Below are 20,534 nucleotides of genomic sequence, written 5' to 3' on the forward strand. Positions count from 1 at the left end.
ACGCGAGCGGGGACAGGGCGGGGAGCCGGAGGAGGCGGAGGCTGAGGCCGAGGCGGAGGCAGAGGCAGAGGAAGCGGAAGTGGGTCGGACCCGGGTTGGTCCGGGAGTAGTGGGTCTATAGGGCCTGGATCGCTTGGCCCGGGCAGCTGAGGACGGGACGAGCGGCGCCACCCTTGAGGCCTGCTGACCGGTGAGGAGCAGCAGTCGGCGTGGGAAGGGTCTTTTCTGGGCAGGGGTCGCACCCCAGAGCGCTGTTCCCGGATCCAGGGTCTCCGATCCCTGCGGCTCAGCCTGGTCCTCCCCCCTTGGCACCTTCTGGCTGAGACCCCGGGTCCGGTCTCTCTCCCATCAGTAGCCCATACCCTCGCCCTCCAGCCCAATCCTCTCCGGGTCCTCATTCCGCGCCTCCATTCCAGGCACCCAGTCGCCGTCTCCGCCCCTGAATCCTGCAGCCCTCGGTTCTCCGCTCGGCCCCAGGTCCCACTCCCCTAGCCTCCGGTGTCCGCCCTGGCAGCCCTGCGGTTCCTCACCTGCGTCCTCCCTGGAACAGGCAGACTCTGCGCCCCCCGGAAGTCGGCGGCGAGCAGCAGCGACCGCGGAGCGACGGCGGGCGGCCCCGGGCATGTATGCCCCGGGAGGCGCAGGGCTGCCCGGCGGGCGCCGGCGGAGGAGCCCGGGAGGCAGTGCTCTGCCCAAGCAGCCGGAGCGTAGCCTGGCCTCTGCCCTGCCGGGCGCCTTGTCCATCACGGCGCTGTGCACTGCCCTCGCCGAGCCTGCCTGGTTGCACATCCATGGTGGCACCTGTTCCCGCCAGGAGCTGGGGGTCTCCGACGTACTGGGCTATGTGCATCCGGACCTGCTGAAAGGTAAGGCCGCGGCGCCGGGGCCTCTTCTTCCCGGGCGACCGGGGCTCCTCGGCGGGGAGCAGAATGGGGTGTGGCTGGAGAGCTGACAGCCAGGGCAGGACTTGGTGGAAGGAAACAGCCCCTTGGCTGCCTGGTGGTCCGGCCCCTCGTTAGATGTTCAGCCAAGCACCTCCTTTTCAGGCCATGCTCATAGACTACTGCTCTTGAGGATTCTGCCCGAGGAAGGGCGCGGCATACGGAGGAAAGATAAGGATGCAGGGCATTAAAACTAGCTAAGCAATCTCTGGGATGCGGGGCGGTTTCTTCGTGTCAGCTGATTGATGGAGAAAAAGAACTTTTTTTAAAAATATATTTTTATTGATTTTTTACAGAGAGGAAGAGAGAGGGATAGAGGGATAGAGAGCTAGAAACATCGACGAGAGAAACATCGACCAGCCGCCTCCTGCACACCCCCCACTGGGGATGTGCCCGCAACCAAGGCACATGCCCCTGACCAGAATCAAACCTGGGACCCCCCAGTCCGCAGGCCAACGCTCTATTCACCGAGCCAAACCGGTTTTGGCTGAGAAAAAGAACTTTTAATCTGCTTAGATTTTAAAGTATATTTTCAAATTCTACAGTAGTTGGGTTTTTATTCTAGAAAAAGGGAGTCTGTGGCATTTTAGATAACCAGGAGTCAGTTCCAGACTCAGTAACAGTTGGAACTTGGCTCTCAGCACCATACGCCTGGCGAGGTGAGGTTTCTTTGCTCAGCCTGGTGTGCAGAGGAAAAGGAAAGGGGAAAGAGACAGAACTGGTCTCCTTACTGTGGACACAGGGAGGCCACAGCCTGCCGGGGTGGATGATGGTGGGGTGGCTGCTGTCCCAGGGAGCCCAATGGCTGCTCCTGCCCAGCTCTGTGTCCAGCAGGGAGGGTACAGGCTGTGTAGTGTGAGTGCAGGATTGCACTGCCTGGCTTTTACCGGAAAAACAGTCAGTGGACCCCACTCTGCCCTTGGTCCCAGCACAGTTCATCGTCCCCACGGTCTTTTGAACTATTCTTTTTTAAAAAATATATATTTTATTGATTTTTTACAGAGAGGAAGGGAGAGGGATAGAGAGTTAGAAACATCGATGTGAGAGAAACATCATCAGCTGCCTCCTGCACACCCCCTACCGGGGATGTGCCCACAACCAAGGTACATGCCCTTGACCAGAATTGAACCTGGGACCCCCCAGTCCGCAGGCCGACACTCTATCCACTGAGCCAAACCGATGAGGGCACTTTGAACCATTCTTGAAGGTCTTTCTGTTTTCTCCCTGTGCCACTCTGGCTGTGATGTGTTCCAGCTGTCTGCTGTGCCATGTCTCAGAGGCCCTTCCTGGAGATATCTTCACGTCGTCTCTTTAAGGACTCAGACACTGGGGTTTGGTGAAACAGTCAAGTTTTCTGTGCCTTGGATCTTATACCACTTTTTGCAGGTCTAGGCTGAAAAGCTGTGTCGTTGTGGCCTAACGTCTTTCTCTAAGAGTTCTCTGATCTCTCTCTCTCTCGCTCGCTCGTATTTGAGTTTTTAGAATGATTTAGAGACCAGGATGGGGCTTCTAGTTTGTTTCCAGGTTCTTTCCTGATGATAGTCTTCGCCGGGTTGGCTCATTAAGACAGCAGTTATACACACGATGGAGGCCTTTGACATGCAGCTTTTTCTCTGGTGTGTAGCTGATGGAGAAAGGCCATCAAGCTGGAGTTGAATCTGGATGCTTTTTCCCTCAGCACATTTCCCTCACTTGCCTTCTTTGAAGCTCAGCTGCCACCTTCCACCACTTCATTCAGACCTTTGCACTTGACCCCCTGGTGTTTCAGTGTTTTAAGAGCTTGGTGTCACCTACCAACTGGGAGCGAGTTCCCAGTGCTTCTCCCTTTCAGCTCATTCCTAGGGAGGCTCATGAAGTTCGTGTGAGAGGGGAGAGGCAGTGTGATCCGAGGTCCTTATTTCAGAGGTCCAGGAAGCTGTGTCTCAGAGAAGTGAAGTCACATTTCTTCAGGGCCACACAGCTGGGAGTGACATAGCTGCACCTGTCTCGTCTATTGACTCAGTATAAAGTGATACTGTCTTATTTATCTTTTTTATCCTTTATTTTAGCTGTCATAGGAATGATCTCAGGGTTATTCTGTTTTGGTGTACATCAGTGATGGTGAACCTATGACACGCGTGTCAGAGGTGACACGCGAACTCATTTTTTTGCTTGATTTTTCTTTGTTAAATGGCATTTAAATATATAAAATAAATATCGAAAATATAAATCTTTGTTTTACTATGGTTGCAAATATCAAAAAAATTCTATATGTGACACGGCACCAGAATTAAGTTAGGGTTTTTCAAAATGCTGACACGCCAAGCTCAAAAGGTTCGCCATCACTGGTGTACATCCTTGTCAAAACCATGTAAAAAATAAAAATAAATTCTTGGTGCAGGTTCTTCTTTGTTCACATATATATTTTTATAGATATAAAAGCACATTGCCGCCCTAGCTGGTTTGGCTTAGTGGATAGAGCGTTGGCCTGCAGACTAAAGGGTCCCGGGTTTGTTCTGATCAAGGGCACATGCCCAGGTTGCAGGCTCGATTCCCAGTGGGGGGGCATGCAGGAGGCAACTAATCAATGATTCTCTCTCATCATTAATGTTTCTATCTCTCTCCCTCTCCCTTCCTCTCTGAAGTCAATTAAAAAAAAAAAAAAAGCACATTGTCTTAACCCAGTAGTTCTCAACATTGGCTGCACATTAGAATCACCTGAGAATCTTTTTTTTTTTAACATATTTTATTGATTTTCTACAGAGAGGAAGGGAGAGGAATAGAGAGTTAGAAACATCGATGAGAGAGAAACATCGATCAGCTGCCTCCTGCACACCCCCTACTGTGGATGTGCCCGCAACCAAGGTACATGCCCTTGACCGGAATCGAACCTGGGACCCTTCAGTCCACAGACCGACTTTCTATCCACTGAGCCAAACTGGTTAGGGCTACCTGGGAATCTTTAAAATCCTGATTTCTGGGCCTCATCCTCCGGAAATTCTGTTTCTTTGTTACTAATGTTGTGGCCCCACCCCATAACAAAGAAACAGAATTTCTGGAGGATGAGGCCCAGAAATCAGGATTTTAAAAAGATTCCCAGGTGATTCTAATGTGCAGCCAAGGTTGAGAACCACTGCCTTAACCTTTACATTTGCTCATGTGTTTAGGGATCTTAACCCATGGACAGTTTCGACCTGTGGCCATCTCCTTGGCCATCGCAAGCTAGGAATACTTGCTGTCCATTCATAAGAGAGTTGATAGTTTGCTTCTGATGGCTCTGCTTCTTCCCTTTCTCTGTAGTGTTTGGTTTTTGGTACTCAGTGGGCCTTTAGACATGCTGTCCTGTGTGACTGTGCTGATCCTCAGGACTTAACAGATGTCCTAGCATGGAAGTCAGTCTGGTGCCTGTAGATACTTCCAAAGGGAGAACAGACTCTGCCAAGTCTCTGCAGGTGACAGGGAGTGAGCTGGGCCAGCAGGCTTTGGAGCTGTACCTTCCTGTTTCTCAGCCCCCTGAGTGCCAGGCACTGTGCTCAGCACACTTCATGCCTGCCTTTAGTTTCTCCTAAACAGCACCTTCATTTGGTACTGTCATCACCACCACCTCACAGGGTCTTAGGCTCAGGGAGGTCAAGTGACTTGCCCGAGGCCACACAGCTGATCTCCATGGCACGACCTCCACTCTTACCTTGCACCTTAGTGCCCTCAGCTTCTTTCCCTTTTGTCAAAGCTGTCCGCGGCTTTTTACTTCGCCATTCATGTTGAGTTTTTCTCACAAGCCCAGCCCAAGCTGTGCTTTTTATTCCTCATCATCTCGGTGTGTTCCGGCTCAAGTTGGTGATCTTGAGGCAAGATCTGTCACTCGCAGAGCCCCGGAGGCTTTAGCAAATGCAGGCTGCCTCGAATGATTCCATCCTGAGTTTTTCTACTTCCCAGGGGTGCCAGCTGCTCAAAGTGCTCCTCAGCCTGGGCTCAGGTCCAGAGATATGCTCAGACCTCTAGTGGCCCCAAGCAGGGGGGCCCCTGATAGTCATTCCCTCTGAACACTAACCCCTCTGCCTCTCAAGTGTGGCAGCGAAGGGCAGCACTGACAGCAGCCTTGGGAAGTACCTTTGAAGAATGAGGAAGTCTGGGGTTTGAAGTCACGTGAATCATGATTGCCACTGGAAGTTCAAGGGCCAACCAGAGGGCCAGTCTGTTGGAGGGGTGGTGACTGATGCAATTGGCACTTCCAGGTCCTGCTGGGCCTGTCCTCTGAGGCAGCTTGGCTAGGACCATTGGTATCTCTGGTGATGGGCCAGCCAGGCACTCCAGGGGGCCCTGTTGGAATCTTGTGTTGGAAGTCTGTCTGGAAGCTCAAGTCTCAGTGGGGAGAGGTTATGCAGGTGGGGCGGATGAGTGCTGGGAAGGACGGGGCTGGGGCCAGGGTGGTGGGGCAGTGTCTCTAACTCACAGGGACTCCAGTGAGGGGAGTGAAGGGTAGGGGGACAGAAACAGGGAACTGGCCAGAGGCCACTTCAGTGTTCCTGCCTCCAGCCTGTTTGGGTTGGGAGGGGCTGGAGCAGGGGGCAGGTAGACAGGAAGAGCCAGGCCTTCAAAACAGATCCTGCCCCATGACTCACCAGTGAGTGACCTTGGGCTACAGTCAGTGCTTTGGGATCCTATTACACAGCAGCTTCCTCTTCTCTGGTGACTCGGGGGCCAGTCGAGCAGTAGTTACCAAAATAAACAGGCCACAGCACCACTGGAAGTGAGGATGGTTCTGTCTGACCAGAGTGTGGTGAGTGCACTGGTTTGAATTTAAAATGACCTTGCCTCATGAATCCTTTTTCCTCACAAATAAAATAGTGCCTGCACACATTTGGGAATTCTGTTTCCCTTTAGCAGCCCTCTCAAGGGAGCAGATATTTGTGGTCCTCCCCTCCACTCTGACGTCTGCAGGGAAGGAGCGAGCACGGAGATCCTGACCCAGGGGAGCCTGAGTTTGGCCCGAGGGGTCCGGGGTGCTCTGCCTGTCTTCTCTGTGCGCTGAGACCCGCTGAGAGACGGCCTGGGCCGTGGGGCAGATCCTGGGCTATCTGTTAGCATCTCTCCCAGGGACGTTCACATTTGGCTTTCCACTCAGCCCGAGGGTTTGCTCACCACCTTGGAGTGGAGAAAGGCAGTCACATCGAAACTAAACTTGTTTGAATTTGGGTCAAAAGCCCTTGCCCGTACTCATCATTCCTCTGGCGGGGCACATCCTTAGTCTGGCTTTAGTGGGCGCTTTCTCTGGCCCACACTGGCTATCAGCAGGAAGGGCACACCAGGGCTGACACTACTGTGGCTCCGCACAGAGGGAGCGGGGCAGTAACCACACAGGCTGCTGAGCGTTCCCTCTCAGTGCGCCCCTGTAGATGGGGCAGGCGGCACTGCCTTCATTTCACAGATGAGAGAGCAGAGACCAAGGGCAGTTAAGTGACTTGTTCAAGGTAACACATAGGCTATGGTAGGTCTTGGATTTGGTGCCAAGTCCAGTGCCTTCCTGATTTCCCTACTGCTTCTGATGGCTGCAGAAACTTAGACCATGTCAACCAGTTTTTGCCTAATAATTCCTGGTATGAGCACTTCTCTTGGCCTAATGGCCCAAACATTTTGCCTAGAAGGGATTTTGTGCTTTCAACTATTCTGTGCTCAGCAGCTACTGGCTCTGAGGGTGGCTCTGAGAGCAATTATACTAACCACTCACATGCCCCGTGTTAGCATTTGATGCATTGTCTCCATGGGTGATTCTGGGCATCACAATGCAAGGGAGCCTGTCCTAGGTTGGGAGTCTGGCTTTGGTTTGGAGTCTAATCCTGCTTTGTGGGACCTGAAGGAAGTCACTTAATGTCCTGGAACCTCCACTCCCTCATCTGAGCTGCATGATGGATCCCCAGAGTGAGGCTTAACGAAGATAATGTTTGACCTGTCAGTGTGCACAGGCTATTCCTGGAGGGGACAGAAACTGCCAACAGTGTTTGTCTCTCGGGAGGGATGTTCTCTCTGAAGCTTTGTATCATTTGAGACGCTTCCTTATTATGAAAACTAGAGGCCTGGTGCACAAAATTTATGCATGGGTATGGTCCCTAGGCCTGGCCTGAGATCAGGGACATCTTCCCCGCCTGCCACTGCCACCCACCCCCGGTTCCCTGTTTGCCATCTTGTACCCGAGGTGGGCCCGGCCCAGGATATATTTCAAGCCCGTGATTCCCCCCACCCACCCCTCCAGTGGAGGCCCATTTGTACGAGGTGCTTTTGTGTGGAATTTCTTTCAGATAAGGGATGGGGTGTGAGCCCAATGCCCGAGAGAGTTCCAGGGGGCCAGTGACACTATCAGGGTCATTCTGGTCATGCCTGAATGTTCACTGCGTTTATTCGCTGGAGGATTCTACTTGCAGGGTCCTGGGGCACGACAACCCATCTCACAAAAGGGTCCCTTTAGATTTCAGGTTGCATCACCACAGAGGAGGGTAAGATCAGGTGCTTTAAGCAGAGAACACGGAATTCTGAACAGGGTTAGAATTCAGTAGCATTAGGATTCAGGTTTCTCCAACAACCCACCTAACCAATGCCTGCTATCTTGCTGATGACCTCTCCCTCTCCCTCAGGGAGCAGGTGGGGAGGAGTGAGGAGCAACCGTCTGCAGCTGTGGGCAGGCCTGTGTCTTGGCTGTGGGAAAGAATGCCAGCCGCAGGGGGGAAGGACCGAGAGGTTGGCCGTTCCTGCTGCTCACCAGCTCCACCTCCCACCGCCGGTCACCCTCTGTGTGTGGGGCGACTGGTGGCCGCCCATGTCCGCCACCACCCACCCCTGACTCCCCGTTCCCCATCAGGCAATCAGAGCCTGTGGCCGGGGGAAGGGACCAAGAGGTTGGCCAGCAGGCGCCGACTGGGCAATTGGGGCCTGCAGGCTGGGAGCAGCTCCTGGATTGAGTGTCTGCCGCCTGGTAGTCAGTACACGTCATAGTGACCAGTTGTTCTGCCCTTCGGACGATTTGCATATTATCCTTTTATTATATTACTAGAGGCCCGATGCATGAAATTCGTGCAAGAGTAGGCCTTCCTTCCCCTGGCTGCCGACAGTGGCTTCCCTCTGGCACCCAGGACCCAGGCTCCCCTCTAGCCACCAGCAGGCACCCAGGGCCCGGGCTTCCCTTGCAGGCCCGGCTTCGTCCGGAAGGTCATCCGGTTTAATTAGCATATTACGCTTTTATTATTATAGATTATATAGGATAAGTGTATTATGGAACACAAGACATGTGGGAGTGTATATAATAGATGTACGTTTTTAAGGATGTTAATAAAATGGACATCCTGTACTCAATATGCAGCCTAGGAAAGTAGCTTTGAAGCTACTGAGTGTTACTTTTTTGCAGTTAAGACTAGTTGTTAAATTAAAACTTAGTGTTTTTTTAAAATATATTTTTATTGATTCTTAAAGAGGGAGAGAGAAAGAGAGATAGAAACATTGATGAGAGAAAAACATCAACATTGATCTGCTGCCTCCTGTAGGCCCCCTGCTGGGGATCAGCCCAGTGACCTCTTGGTGCCTGGGTCAATGCTCAACCACTGAGCCACACTGGCTGGTCAAAACTTAGTGGATTTTTAAGAGCCGCAATTAAAGCCCAAGTGCCTGGCCATATTTGTGGACGGATCACGAGAACTCGCGTGTTTTCTGTTCTAAGGCTTGTGGCCAATCTCAAGAATTCTTTAAAAAGATATTAGCTTGTAAGAACATGTATAAATAACTTAAAAATGCAATGGGTATTTAATTTTAAAGCGTGCCTTTAACATTTATGTAAAACGTTTTTTGTCCTCGTTCAATAGAAACTTACCTGGCCACTGGGTAAGGCTAACAATAAAACTACTGGTCCACAATGTGTTAAGTAATCTGAGCACAGCCTGCTGCAGAGTGGAGTGTGCTGCAAGCCCTTGCACCCTGCTGCTCCAGGTTATTCTTGGAAGCACTAGAAAGAACACTTTCATCCTGCCCCATCCCTGCTCATGCCACGTGGATCCAGAAGAACTATCTCAGAGAGCTTTTAACAATATTCAAAGTAAAGCCAGGAGACAGTCCCCGTCTCCAGAGCTCTTCCTTCAGCGAAACCTCCTGCAGGCCCACAGCACAGTCTCAGGCTATGTAGGGCTGGACGAAACGAAGCCAGGGCCTGGTCACTGGCAGAGCCATCACACAGACAAGCCTCCTGGTAGTAAGTGAACACCAGGTTGGATGATTGCGTCCATACAGATGGTCAGCTGACAAGAGAGTGACAGATAGCTCTGAGGACAGCTTAGTGGATGACCTAAAGCCAGATCACAGCATGAGTCTGGAGTGGGCTCAGCCACCATCTGCATGGTGAATTCTGCGCCTGAGGCAGGGTGTGTGTGCTGTCACAAAGGCCCAGGGTCTCCTGGTATCTGCTCTGGTCTGTGGTCTGGATGCCGGGCCCTCTGCCAAGCACCCATGATGCCACTGACTTGGTTTGAGTCTGCTTTGTTGGGTTTAGGTCTACACCCTGGGTTCTTGGCCTTTTCTTCTCAGTCCCCTGTCCTCCAGGCCCAGGATTTGTGTTTCTTGGAGTGTAAGGCTTGGGCCACCTTGCATGGAATTACCTGGGCTGCTTATTAAAATCCAGATTCCTAGGCCTGCTCCAGACTGAGAGCTTCGAATTTCTGGGGCCTGGGCAAATGCTTTCAGCCAGCACCCGGTGACTGACATGCGCACTGGAGAGTGATGACCACCATCTCCCAGCCTCAGCCTGCAGTCAAGACTCAGGAAAGGAGCTGTAGTCTAAGCTAGTGCTTTCCAGATTTTCCTAAATCACTTGACCCATGACCTAAATGAAAGAAGAGCTCACTGGTGGCTGGAACAGAGGAGAGAGGGGAAGGCACATTTCCTACTTTTTATTGAAGCTTAAAACGGCTTCTTTTCAGATCAGCCTTTATTCTGTCTGTTTCTGGGAGCTGTGGCATTTTGCACAGATATCACAGGGGTCTGACACTGTTTAGGCGAAATTTAAAAGAATAAGAATGATATGACGGCCTAGAGGGAATCTAGGTTGCTCTGTGTGTCTGGTGTACAGTTGTCCTGGGTTCTGCCTTCACCGTGTCCCTAGGGGACTCTGAATGTGGGGTCTCCTTTTTCAGCATCTTCCTTGGCCTTGGTTTGCTCCCTCGCTTTGGTGGAATGTGCACCCTGACTGGCTTTGCACTCATTTTAGAAGGCGTTTGGTGCTCAGTTTCTGAGCTCTACAGGCATTCGTGGTATAAATCTAGTTGTGTCTTAGCTTTCCCACTTCTGGCTGACACTTCAGCATACTCAGTCTGCTAAGGCAGTTCCAAGCCCCTTTATGTTCCAGTTTCCAGAATTTTGTTTTGTCCCTCTCCCTGTGGTGTGGGTTTATGTCTTTAAAACGTTTTGTTTTGTTTTGTCTTAGTAGGGTTCAGGGAGTGAACAAAAATAAATGTGAAGGTCCAGCCTACCACTGTTCCTAACTTATTTAGTACACTCTTTAAGGATGCATTTTTCTAAATGGCTTCAGATTATTTTTTAACACAAATGGGGATGAATGAGTGGCTGAATGGAGAAGTGACATGATCGGCCTCTGGCCTTGCCTCTCTGGCCATCTCAGCACAGCAGTTAGAGGGCTCCTCCTGAAGCCCAGGAGAATGGGTTGACATGTCAGATTAATTGTCAGTGTCTTTAAAAATGCTTAGAAGATCATGGCCAGTAGAATGGAGTGGAGGCCTGCACTTAGATTAGGTTTTTTTAAAAATTTAATATTTTTTTATTGATTTCAAAGAGGAAAGGAGAGTGAGATAGAAATATCAATCTTGAACAATCCGCAACCCAGGCATGTGCCCTGATCAGGAATCGAACCGTGACCTCCTGGTTCATAGGTTGATGCTCAGCCACTGAACCACACTGATGGGGCTAGACTGGTTCTTTTGGAAGGGAAGGAGTTGAGTGCATGGAAGCAGTGACCAGGGTTCCTGTCTGCCAGTTCGGGTGCTGTTCCACCTCCTGAGCCACCTGGGAGCAAGAGTTATGACCGATTTCTCTAGGACTCCCCTGGCACTCCAGGACTGTGGCTGAGGGGGACAAACTCCTCCCAGGTGGGGACTCCAAGGTGTTCTTTGGGGTCCTGAAGATCTGGTTCTCCCCTTACAGACTTCTGCATGAATCCCCAGACGGTGCTGCTCCTGCGGGTCATTGCCACCTTCTGCTTCCTGGGCATCCTGTGTAGTCTCTCCGCGTTCCTCCTAGATGTCTTTGGGCCCAAACATCCAGCCCTGAAAATCACCCGTCGCTATGCCTTTGCCCACATCCTCACAGGTAAGTCCAGGACTGCTCCTCGAGGGGAGGAGTTGCCACAGGATGGGAGCACCGCCTGGAGTTGTAGGTGGGGATGACGGGCTTTCGCTGAGCAGGCTTTGGTCCAGATGCTCATTTCAACCCTAGCCTTTCCTGGAGCACTGGTGTGATAGCAGCTTGCCTTCGTCATTTGCACGTGCACCTGGCCCAGCTGTCAGGAAGGAGTATTGTTAGAATTCCCCAAGAAATCTCCCAGCTCTCCAAGAACTGGGTTTGAAGCTCAGCTGGGCCCCTGGGGCCTGGAATGAGCAGAGTGTCTCACTGTGTCTCCCTTTGAGTTCCGGGTCTCATTGGATTCTTTCCTCCCCTTTCGCTTCCTCACAGACTAGCCTCTGCCATGACTGGGCTGGGTGTTGATTTGATTTGTGGTGGTGCAGACTCCAGTCCCAAACTGCATGGCCTTGTCTGTGTCTTTCAAGCACTCAGTGACTTCTAGCAGCCCTCAGGTTCCACCTCCAGATTGTGTTTTTTTTTTAAATATATTTTATTGATTTTTTGCAGAGAGGAAGGGAGAGAGATAGAGAGTTAGAAACATCAATGAGAGAGAAACATCGATCAGCCGCCTTCTGCACACCTCCCACTGGGGATGTGCCCGCAACCCAGGTACATGCCCTTGACCGGAATCGAACCCGGGACCTTTCAGTCTGCAGGCCGACGCTCTATCCACTGAGCCAAACTGGTTTCGGCAACCTCCAGATTCTTAAGATGAAGAGACTTGACTGGCCCAGACAGGGTCGTGCATCTGTCCCAGCCTTCGTCTAAGAACACCATGGCCTAGAGCAGTGGTTCTCAACCTGTGGGTCGCGACCCCTTTGGGGGTCGAACAACCCTTTCACAGGGGTCGCCTAAGACCATCGGAAAACACATATATAATTACATATTGTTTTTGTGATTAATCACTATGCTTTAATTATGTTCAATTTGTAACAATGAAAATACATTCTGCATATCAGATATTTACATTACGATTTATAACAGTAGCAAAATTACAGTTATGAAGTAGCAACGAAAATAATTTTATGGTTGGGGGTCACCACAACATGAAGAACTGTATTAAAGGGTCGCGGCATTAGGAAGGTTGAGAACCACTGGCCTAGAGAGCTCCCCTTTGCAGGATCCAGGGCCACGCAGGTTCTCTGACACTGGGGTTTGGGTGGAGAGGCTGCAGTTGGTTCCTTAATCATCCCAGCTGCAGGAAGCCTGCTAACCCCTTTCTGTGCTGTCCCTCTGTCCCCCAGTCCTGCAGTGTGCGACCGTCATCGGCTTTTCCTACTGGGCTTCCGAACTCATCCTGGCCCAGCAGCAGCAACATAAGAAGTACCATGGTTCCCAGGTGTATGTCACCTTTGCTGTTAGTTTCTACCTGGTGGCAGGAGCTGGTGGAGCCTCAATCTTGGCCACAGCAGCCAACCTCCTACGCCACTACCCGACAGAGGAGGAGGAGCAGGCGCTGGAGCTGCTGTCTGAGATGGAGGAGACCGAGCCCTACCCCTCGGAATATGAGGTCATCAACCAATTCCAGCCGCCCCCGGCCTACACACCCTAATGCCAGCCTAGGCCTTCTTCCTCCCTGCTCCCACGTGGTGGCTCCTCCCACCCGAGGAGCGTCTTCCCCCAGCAGGCCTCACTGGTAGGATCCTGAGCATCTTCACCAAACCTTCCCCAGGAGAGAGACTGCCTTTTGGGTTGTTCATGTATCCTTGCTCTTGAAACCTGGGGTTCATGGATTTTATATCATGCACTGTTTCCCCTCTTGCCACCTTCCTGTCCCTGAGGCCACTAGTCATTACCAACCAGGGTTGGTCATACAAGTTTTCTCCCTTCATGGGCCATATCTTTCAGACCAGAACTTTCTTTCCTTGGGGAGCTACTGACAGTGGACTGTCTCAGAGAGAGGTGTCAACAGGGCCCAAGGGAAAGGGGACTGTGCCCTGTAGGCTTCCTTCATAATGGTCAGCGGGTTCCACAGCTGCAGCTGTGGGCTGACCCCACCCCATTCCTTCTCAGAGTGCCCAGTGGCAGGCCGCCCGCTCTGGAAATCTCTGCACTTTAGTCTTTGGACTTCCCATCCTCCGTGTTCTGGTTTGACGGGGAGACGAAATTGCTGTTGGGAAGCAGAGCAAGTCGTCCCCACCCTGCCCTGGCTTAGGTGGCTGGCGCCCAGGCAAGGAGGGCAGCGGGTATGGGCCTGAGACCTCCTGGTGCCCAGAAAGGATCAGAGTGAAGGGGCTGAACCTCTCCAGCCCCTTCACCTTTTAAAATTGAGTGGTTTTAAAAGGAAAAAACAAAACCAACAGCAACAATCATCTGTTTTTAAACTAGCGATAAGACTTGTCATTTTATCAATGTTTATCCTATTCTTTTGGGCTCTGCAGTGTTTTAAGCCACAGCTCCTTCCCGCCCACAGTAGTTTCTCCCTGAACTTCTCCCAGCAGAATGCATCCCTCTTCCCTTGCTCCCTTGCTCCCAGGGCCTTCCTGTGGAACCCAGAGCCCCATCAGCAGAGGGGCTGAGGACTATGGCCTGGCTGGCTGGCCAGCGTGGTGCTCCTCAGGACTGTGGACCGAGATGTAACCTGGCCTCCGTGCAGGAACAGAGGTCACAGCAGGGCACTCTCCACATAGGAATCACAACCAGTGGCCCTGCTGCGGGAGGCGTAGACGGCAGACCTGGCTGTGTCCTTCGGGCTTAGTGCCTCCCCTAAACTGTGACTTGGGGCAACAGCTTGCTGCATGCCCCATCCCCGTCTTGAATGTCCTCTGGCCTTGCATTGTGTTACTTGCGGGCTCTTTCTTGCCCAGCCATCATTCTGGCTTTCCTGTTTGCCACTTATGGCTCCGGGTCTGGCTGAATTTTCTGCCCTGAGATCAGCATAAAAGTGGGAGAAATTCGAGAAACCTTCCGTGTGGATCCAGATGGCCAAGCGTCTTTGGAATCAGTGTTCATTGCGGAGCTGAAAAGCAGATGGGTCCCACTCTCCTCCTGCAGGTGACTGAGCAAGGCCAGAGAGTGGACACCGCTGTTGAGGGGTGGCTGGGAAGGAACGTTCTGTGCCTCATCCTTGGGCCAGACCGCCTGGGGATGTCTGGACAGACACCGATGTGGGTGGTGAAGACCATGTCTGCACACGAATGGGTGGCTGCCTGGAGTTCACTGTGATGCCAAAGTGTGTCCCATAGTGACTTGCACCCCAGACTCCACCGTGAGCAAGAAAGACTGCGTGTGATGCTGCGCACAGAGCCAAGGAGCTACATTGTCTTGTCTTTCTGTCAAGTCTGAGTTTGTCTGGCAGATAGCTAGGGTGTGGCCAGCTCTTGCTGACCTTGGGTGCTTGGGTGTCTGAGGGGCAGAGCAGGAGACCCAGCACCGGACACGCATGCCAAAATGACCGGTCATCTTGTGAGGCCTCAGACATGATCCTGTGGACTGTTCCATGTAATTCAGAACCCACGTTTTATTAACTGTCCACACCTCCGGCCTTTCTCTTCCCCTGCTATCCTGACAGCATCATATATCCCCCTGGTTGTGTTTTTTCTTTTTTTCTAGGAAAAATAAAATAAAAGGCAAAAACAAAACAAATGAACAGAAACCACAAGTAAGAATGTAAATGCCAGTGGCTCCCTGTCGTTTTTCTGTCACTATTTCCCTGAGTTGGCTTGCTCCCATCCTCTTGGAGAAGAGGAGAAATTGATGAAGTGTGTAATTTAAAATGTCAGAGGGCCAGGCCGGTGTGTCTCCGTGACCGGGTCGACCTATGAACCAGGAGGTCCCAGTTCGATTCCTGATTAGGACACGAACCTGGGTTGAGGGCTTGATTCCCCAGTAAGGGAGCATGCACGAGGCAGCCGATCAGTGATGCTTTTTTTTTTTAAAAATATATTTTATTGATTTTTTACAGAGAGGAAGGGAGAGAGTTAGAGAGTCAGAAACATCGATGAGAGAGAAACATCGACCAGCTGCCTCCTGCACATCCCCCACTGGGGATGTGCCCGCAACCAAGGTACATGCCCTTGACCGGAATCGAACCCGGGACCCTTCAGTCCGCAGGCCAACGCTCTATCCACTGAGCCAAACCAGTTACGGCAGATCAGTGATTCTTATCATTGATGTTTCTCTCTCACTTCCTCTCTGAGATTAATAAAAATGCATCTGTATAAACAGCGTCAGAGGGAGTGCATGTGCCCACTCTGTGCCAGGCGCTTCTATCTGGAAGCTCATCTAGTTGACCCTCCCATAGCCAGGCCCCGTGGAGCCCAAGTGGGTGAGCTGCGGGAAATAATTCTGGTCCTGTATGGGGAAAAATAGACCCCAGGGCAAGGACTGCCAAAGACACTACTTTCTTTTGAAACCATAGGGGGCGGTTACTTCCTTACTGGGAGAGGCGTGTGAGTGCCAGCAGTCCGGGATGTGACCTGCAGGAGAGCCTGTGTCGGTTCCTTGCAGGGCTACCCACATTCCATTCATCCATTTCTACAGTCAGCTGACATGCTGGGCCCCCAAATGTGCATCACAGTAAAAGATCTCAGGGCTCCCTTTGAGGAACAGTCTGTTTTGGTGGTTTTAAACATTTTTATTTTTATTCCTGGGAAGAGCACACATCTTTCTCGGGGGCTAGGAATGTGTCCTCTCCCATTTCATTTCAGGAATTTATCAATGATTGTTGATAAGTGATTGTTGCTGTGACTTGTGCTTTGTCCAAAGCATGTGAGATGCCATGAGGGAAAAAGGAGGACCCCCAGGACCCTGTCTCCAAGGGCTTTATATTCTCAGTTTTGGAGATGGACTTGCCCGTGGAAAGACAGTGAGTGGTCCAGTGGATAGCTGGGAAAGGGGCTGTGCCAAGCGGGCTGTGCCCGAGGCTCTGACCTGAGTACCAAAGGTTTCCTGATGACAGCTGGAGCCAGGTTCAATGTGAGAGTATTCGGAGGTGGGATGGGGGCAACTCCTGAGGAGGGGCTAGCAAGAGTGAGGCACAACTGGTGGCCAAGATGTGGCAAGAGTAGAGGTTAGCAAGGTGAGGGGGCTCTTTGAAGGCACTAAAAGCAGTGGGGAGCCCTAGAAGGGTTCTGAGAAAATAAAGGAAGGATCAGGTTTTTCTTTTTCTTTTTGTCAATCCTCACCCGAGGATATTTTTTTCCATTGATTTTAGAGAGAGTGGAAGGGAGGGAGGGAGAGAGAGAGAAATATCATCCATGTGAGAGAGACACATCGATTGGTTGCCTCTCGCACATGCCCCCAACCAGGACTCAGGATCAAACCTGCAACCCAGGTACGTGCCCTTGACCAGAAATCAAACCTGTGACCACTGCTCCAGCCACTGAACCACACTGGCCAAGCCAAGAAAGGGTCAACTTTGTATTTATTTATTTTTACCAGGTTTTTCTTAATGACTGGTGACAGTGTGAGGAGGGAGCCTTGTGTTAGTGAAGAGTCTGAGGACCTGGGAAGGAACGCATGGATGGGAAATGGTGTGGAGTCCTGGAACCTGGCCCAAGGGGAGGAGGGGGGCAGTCAGAGTTGGCCCCCAGTCTGTTGTCTCAGCAGGTGTTGGAGTGGGGAACCCAGGAGCCCCAGTCCCTGCTGACCTGTCATGAGTTGGCAAGTGGAGCCAGTGCTGCACGCTGAGAAGGACTCAGCATGAGAAGATGCAGGATGTGAAGGGCAGCAGGAAAGATGGAGGCCCGGAGCCCAACTCAGTCTTAGAGTTTGGTAATGGAAGAACTTTCAAACAGACATCTGTTCCATCTTGTTTAAGGGCTGCAGGGCTCTATGGGGATGGGGCTTGAAGGGGCAGGGCGCAGGCGGCCCTGTTTGGAAGCTTCCTGTCCTGGCTCTGTCTAGCGGAACCGCAGCCAGCCCTGTTAAGGAGCACTTCCTGATGCTGCGAGCTCACCCGGGCCCAGTCCCTGCCCCCCTGCCCCCCTCGGTTTGACCTTACTCTCGGGGGTTCTCACCTAGATTTCTAGGGCCACTGCTGTTGGGAGTTTCCTTCTGGAATGATCTGGGGGGGGCTTTGTTTTAATAAGGGAGAGGATGTTCCATATTCTTTCTTTCCCACCTGTTTCCTCCCTGTGTTCAATAAGAGTGGTGAGGGAGCCCTAACCGGTTTGGCTCAGTGGATAGAGCGTTCGCCTGCGGACTGAAGGGTCCCGGGTTCGATTCCAGTCAAGGGCATGTGCGTTGGTTGCGGGCGCATCCCCAGTGGGGGGTGTGCAGGATGCAGCTGATCGATGTTTCTCTCTCATCGATGTTTCTGACTCTCTATCCCTCTTCCTTTTCTCTGTAAAAAATCAAAATATATTAAAAGAGTGGTGAGGGAAATTTGCACGTGTGTGCACTTGCACTCACACACAGTTTCTGTCACCTGCCTTTCATGCTTTCTTTTGCAACGTTCACCTATCAAAAGGAGGTAGCTATTAGCACACATGCCTTGCCCTGTAGGGCCTTCCAGTCTGGCTGTCAGGGGAGAAAACCTGATGAGGCAGAAACTTGACACCTGGCACGCACTTGATGCCCCTTGAGACTGATGGTCTAGGACAACTTCATGAAGGAGAGATGTCATGCTGGCCTTGAAGGACGGGTAGCCTTTCATGAGAGTGATGTAATCAGGGGTGAGAAAACAGGCAGAAAGCGACAGGCTTGGGGACCGCTGAGCTGGTGTTTGAGCAGTGGTGACAGCCCCTGAAGGGGAGTGACGACATGGATGGACCCAGCCTGTGAGGTCCTGGAACACCAAGGTTATTGTCAGAACACATACAGCTGCAAGATACAGAACTGTTAGCACAGAAATACCTTAATTAAGCGGAGTTTATTGATTCCCATAGCTGAAAAGGCTGGATCCAGGGACTCGAACAATGACGTAAAGACGTGATTTCTCTCTGCTCGCTCATGGGCTCAGGAGTTTCTCCCCACAGGTGGTGAAGATGGTCACCAGCAGCCCCATCTTGTTTAAGGGCTGGATGAGTGCTTTTGCCCAACTGAGATCAGGCCCCTTGCCCTGAACAGTGGCCAAGGACCTGGAGCTCTTGTAGAAGTTCTGTGTGTCCTATCTTTGACTAGGGCTGGGCCTTGAAGTCAGGTTTGCCCACTGTCAGCAAGCAACCTGGGCCTTGATTACACCTGCCCTGGGCTCCAGATCATGCCTTTTCCTTCCCTCATTCGCTTGCCCCTTTCTTCCTGCCCCATTCCAATCAGAGAGAAAGGAGACTCTATTACTTATGACATAGCTATGAAGTATCACCATTTTTGTGCCGGATCTGAGTCCCCGTTCCCACAGGGTGATGTGAAGATGGCCAGGTGACATCTGCATGCACAGCGGTGGCATCACAGAAAAGGAACAGTGAGCTTAGAAACACATGTCTTTTAAAAACATATTTTATTGATTTCAGAGAGAGAGAGAGAGAGACATTAATGATGAGAGCAAATTATTGACTGCCTCCTGCACACCCCCATTGGAGACTGAGCCTGCCCTTGGCTCAAAGGGAGACCTCATCTGCAGTTCCTAGGGCTGAAAGCAAGCCTGCCCTTTGTTCCAGAGGCTGACACGCTCTTCCAAAACTGTTTGCTACACACCAAGGAACAAGGACAGACAGTGCCCCGTGCAAGACAAGCAGAACCATCAGGGACCCCAGAGAACTGTCTCCCATCAAGGCAACATGTAACTTTCACTTTCAGGAAATGGTGTTATGAACAACACCCTCTCCAATAGGAAGTTTCTTCTATACAAGTCAACTAAGGACAGAGAACCTGATTTGATAAAGGATGCGGCGTAGTCATTCCTTGCTGTGGAGCAATATCCCCACTAGCCTAGTGACACTACACATTCGTGACTGTCTGACAGCTCTGCAGTCGGGAGCATAGCATGGCATAAGTGGTGCCTTTGATTTGGGGCTCACGAGACCAGGGTTTTGGCTGAGACTGTGGTCTCTTCTGAGTGTCCAGGAGGAAAGGAGATGCTTCCAATCTCACCCCAGATGTGGGCAGAATTCGGTTTCCTGCAGGTGTAGGACTGAGGCTGGATCTCCTGTGGCTGCGGCTGCAGGTGTCCTCAGCTCTGAGAGGCCACAGGGAGCTTCTTGACCCGTGGGCCTTCCCAGCGCGGCCACTTGCTGCTGCACAGCCCACAGAGCAGAGGGCCAGCAACTCCAGCTGAATGGGCGCTGCAGTCGGTGTGAGGGCACCCGTCATTGTGTTGGTGCCACCACAGTGGACGTGTGCTCTCCTGCTGTCTTCAGACGTCTTCCTGGATGGGGGTTAGGGGGTGGGGGTTTGATGGGGTCAGGATAAGCAAGGTGGGTGCCAGGTGTCTTACCAGAAGCCACCATTTGGGGTTGAGTGATAGTGTGTGTGTGAGGAGGGTGTGGGCATCAGGTGCCTGTGGACTTAGAAACTTGAGAGAAGTGGCCACTGAATTGTGGTTTGGGTGATCTATGGTTGTGAATCAGGAGAGTTAGATGTTAGGAGAATTTTTGACAAGTAGGAAAAGGGAAACTGAAACAGATGGTTAGACAAATGGGGTCAATTAGAGTAATTTACAGCCTGCTAATAAATTGCAAGATCTTATCTTTCCTAACCAAGGACACTTGAGAGCAAATGGTTTACAATTCTCCTTCCTAAAAGTAAATAGCTTAAATCACCCTGGTCAGGGAGATAACAGAAACCCAGCTAGTGTCATTAATGCCAGCCAAACCCCAGCACAAATGAAGTCAGGGGAACAAATAACAAAAAAACACCCAAATTAGAATCAAGCAAATCCAAGATAGAGGTAAAGCTCACCAGAAAATGACGCTGGTCCCGCTATTTCAGCGGTTCTCAACCTGTGAGTCGCGACCCCTTTGGGGGTCGAAGGACCCTTTTACAGGGGTCGCCTAAGACCATCGGAAAAACACATATATAATTACATATTGTTTACAGTAGCTAAATTACAGTTATGAAGTAGCAACGAAAATAATTTTATGGTCAGGGGTCACCACAACATGAACTGTATTAAAGGGTTGCGGCATTAGGAAGGTTGAGAATCACTGCTCTATTTGCTCAGTTTGACATATCAGCATATTAAAAAACACACCTGGGAAGCTGATGATTATGTTGCTGAGGCCCTCCCCTAGGATTCCCGCCTTTAGGAAACAGATAAGAACCCTCAAAGCAAAGGACCCAGCGTGTGCTCTCCTTGGACTACGCCCACACCCCTCCTGTTCTGGGGCATGTACTTTTGCTCTC

General features: G+C 51.4%; 1 protein-coding gene across 3 annotated transcripts; it reads left to right on the top strand.

The window, feature by feature from the left end:
- The first annotated feature begins 71 nt into the window (after positions 1 to 71).
- Positions 72 to 14,923, top strand: LOC139020182 (transmembrane protein 127). 3 transcript variants are annotated; one of them, XM_070429941.1, is made up of 4 exons: positions 72 to 190; positions 417 to 866; positions 11,112 to 11,276; positions 12,554 to 14,923. In XM_070429941.1, the coding sequence occupies exons 2-4, from the start codon at positions 623 to 625 to the stop codon at positions 12,859 to 12,861; spliced, it is 717 nt and encodes a 238-aa protein (XP_070286042.1). In that variant the 5' UTR covers positions 72 to 190; positions 417 to 622; the 3' UTR covers positions 12,862 to 14,923. The 3 variants fall into 3 exon arrangements, with proteins under 3 accessions (XP_070286042.1, XP_070286043.1, XP_070286044.1); XM_070429942.1 differs by having other exon boundaries at positions 551 to 866; XM_070429943.1 differs by having other exon boundaries at positions 555 to 866.
- Positions 14,924 to 20,534: the final 5,611 nt, after the last annotated feature.

Source organism: Myotis yumanensis, unplaced genomic scaffold (assembly GCF_028538775.1).
Source record: "Myotis yumanensis isolate MYYU_CA2020_CCGP unplaced genomic scaffold, mMyoYum1.0.hap1 SCAF_11, whole genome shotgun sequence".
In the NCBI taxonomy this organism is placed as follows: Eukaryota; Metazoa; Chordata; class Mammalia; order Chiroptera; family Vespertilionidae; genus Myotis; species Myotis yumanensis.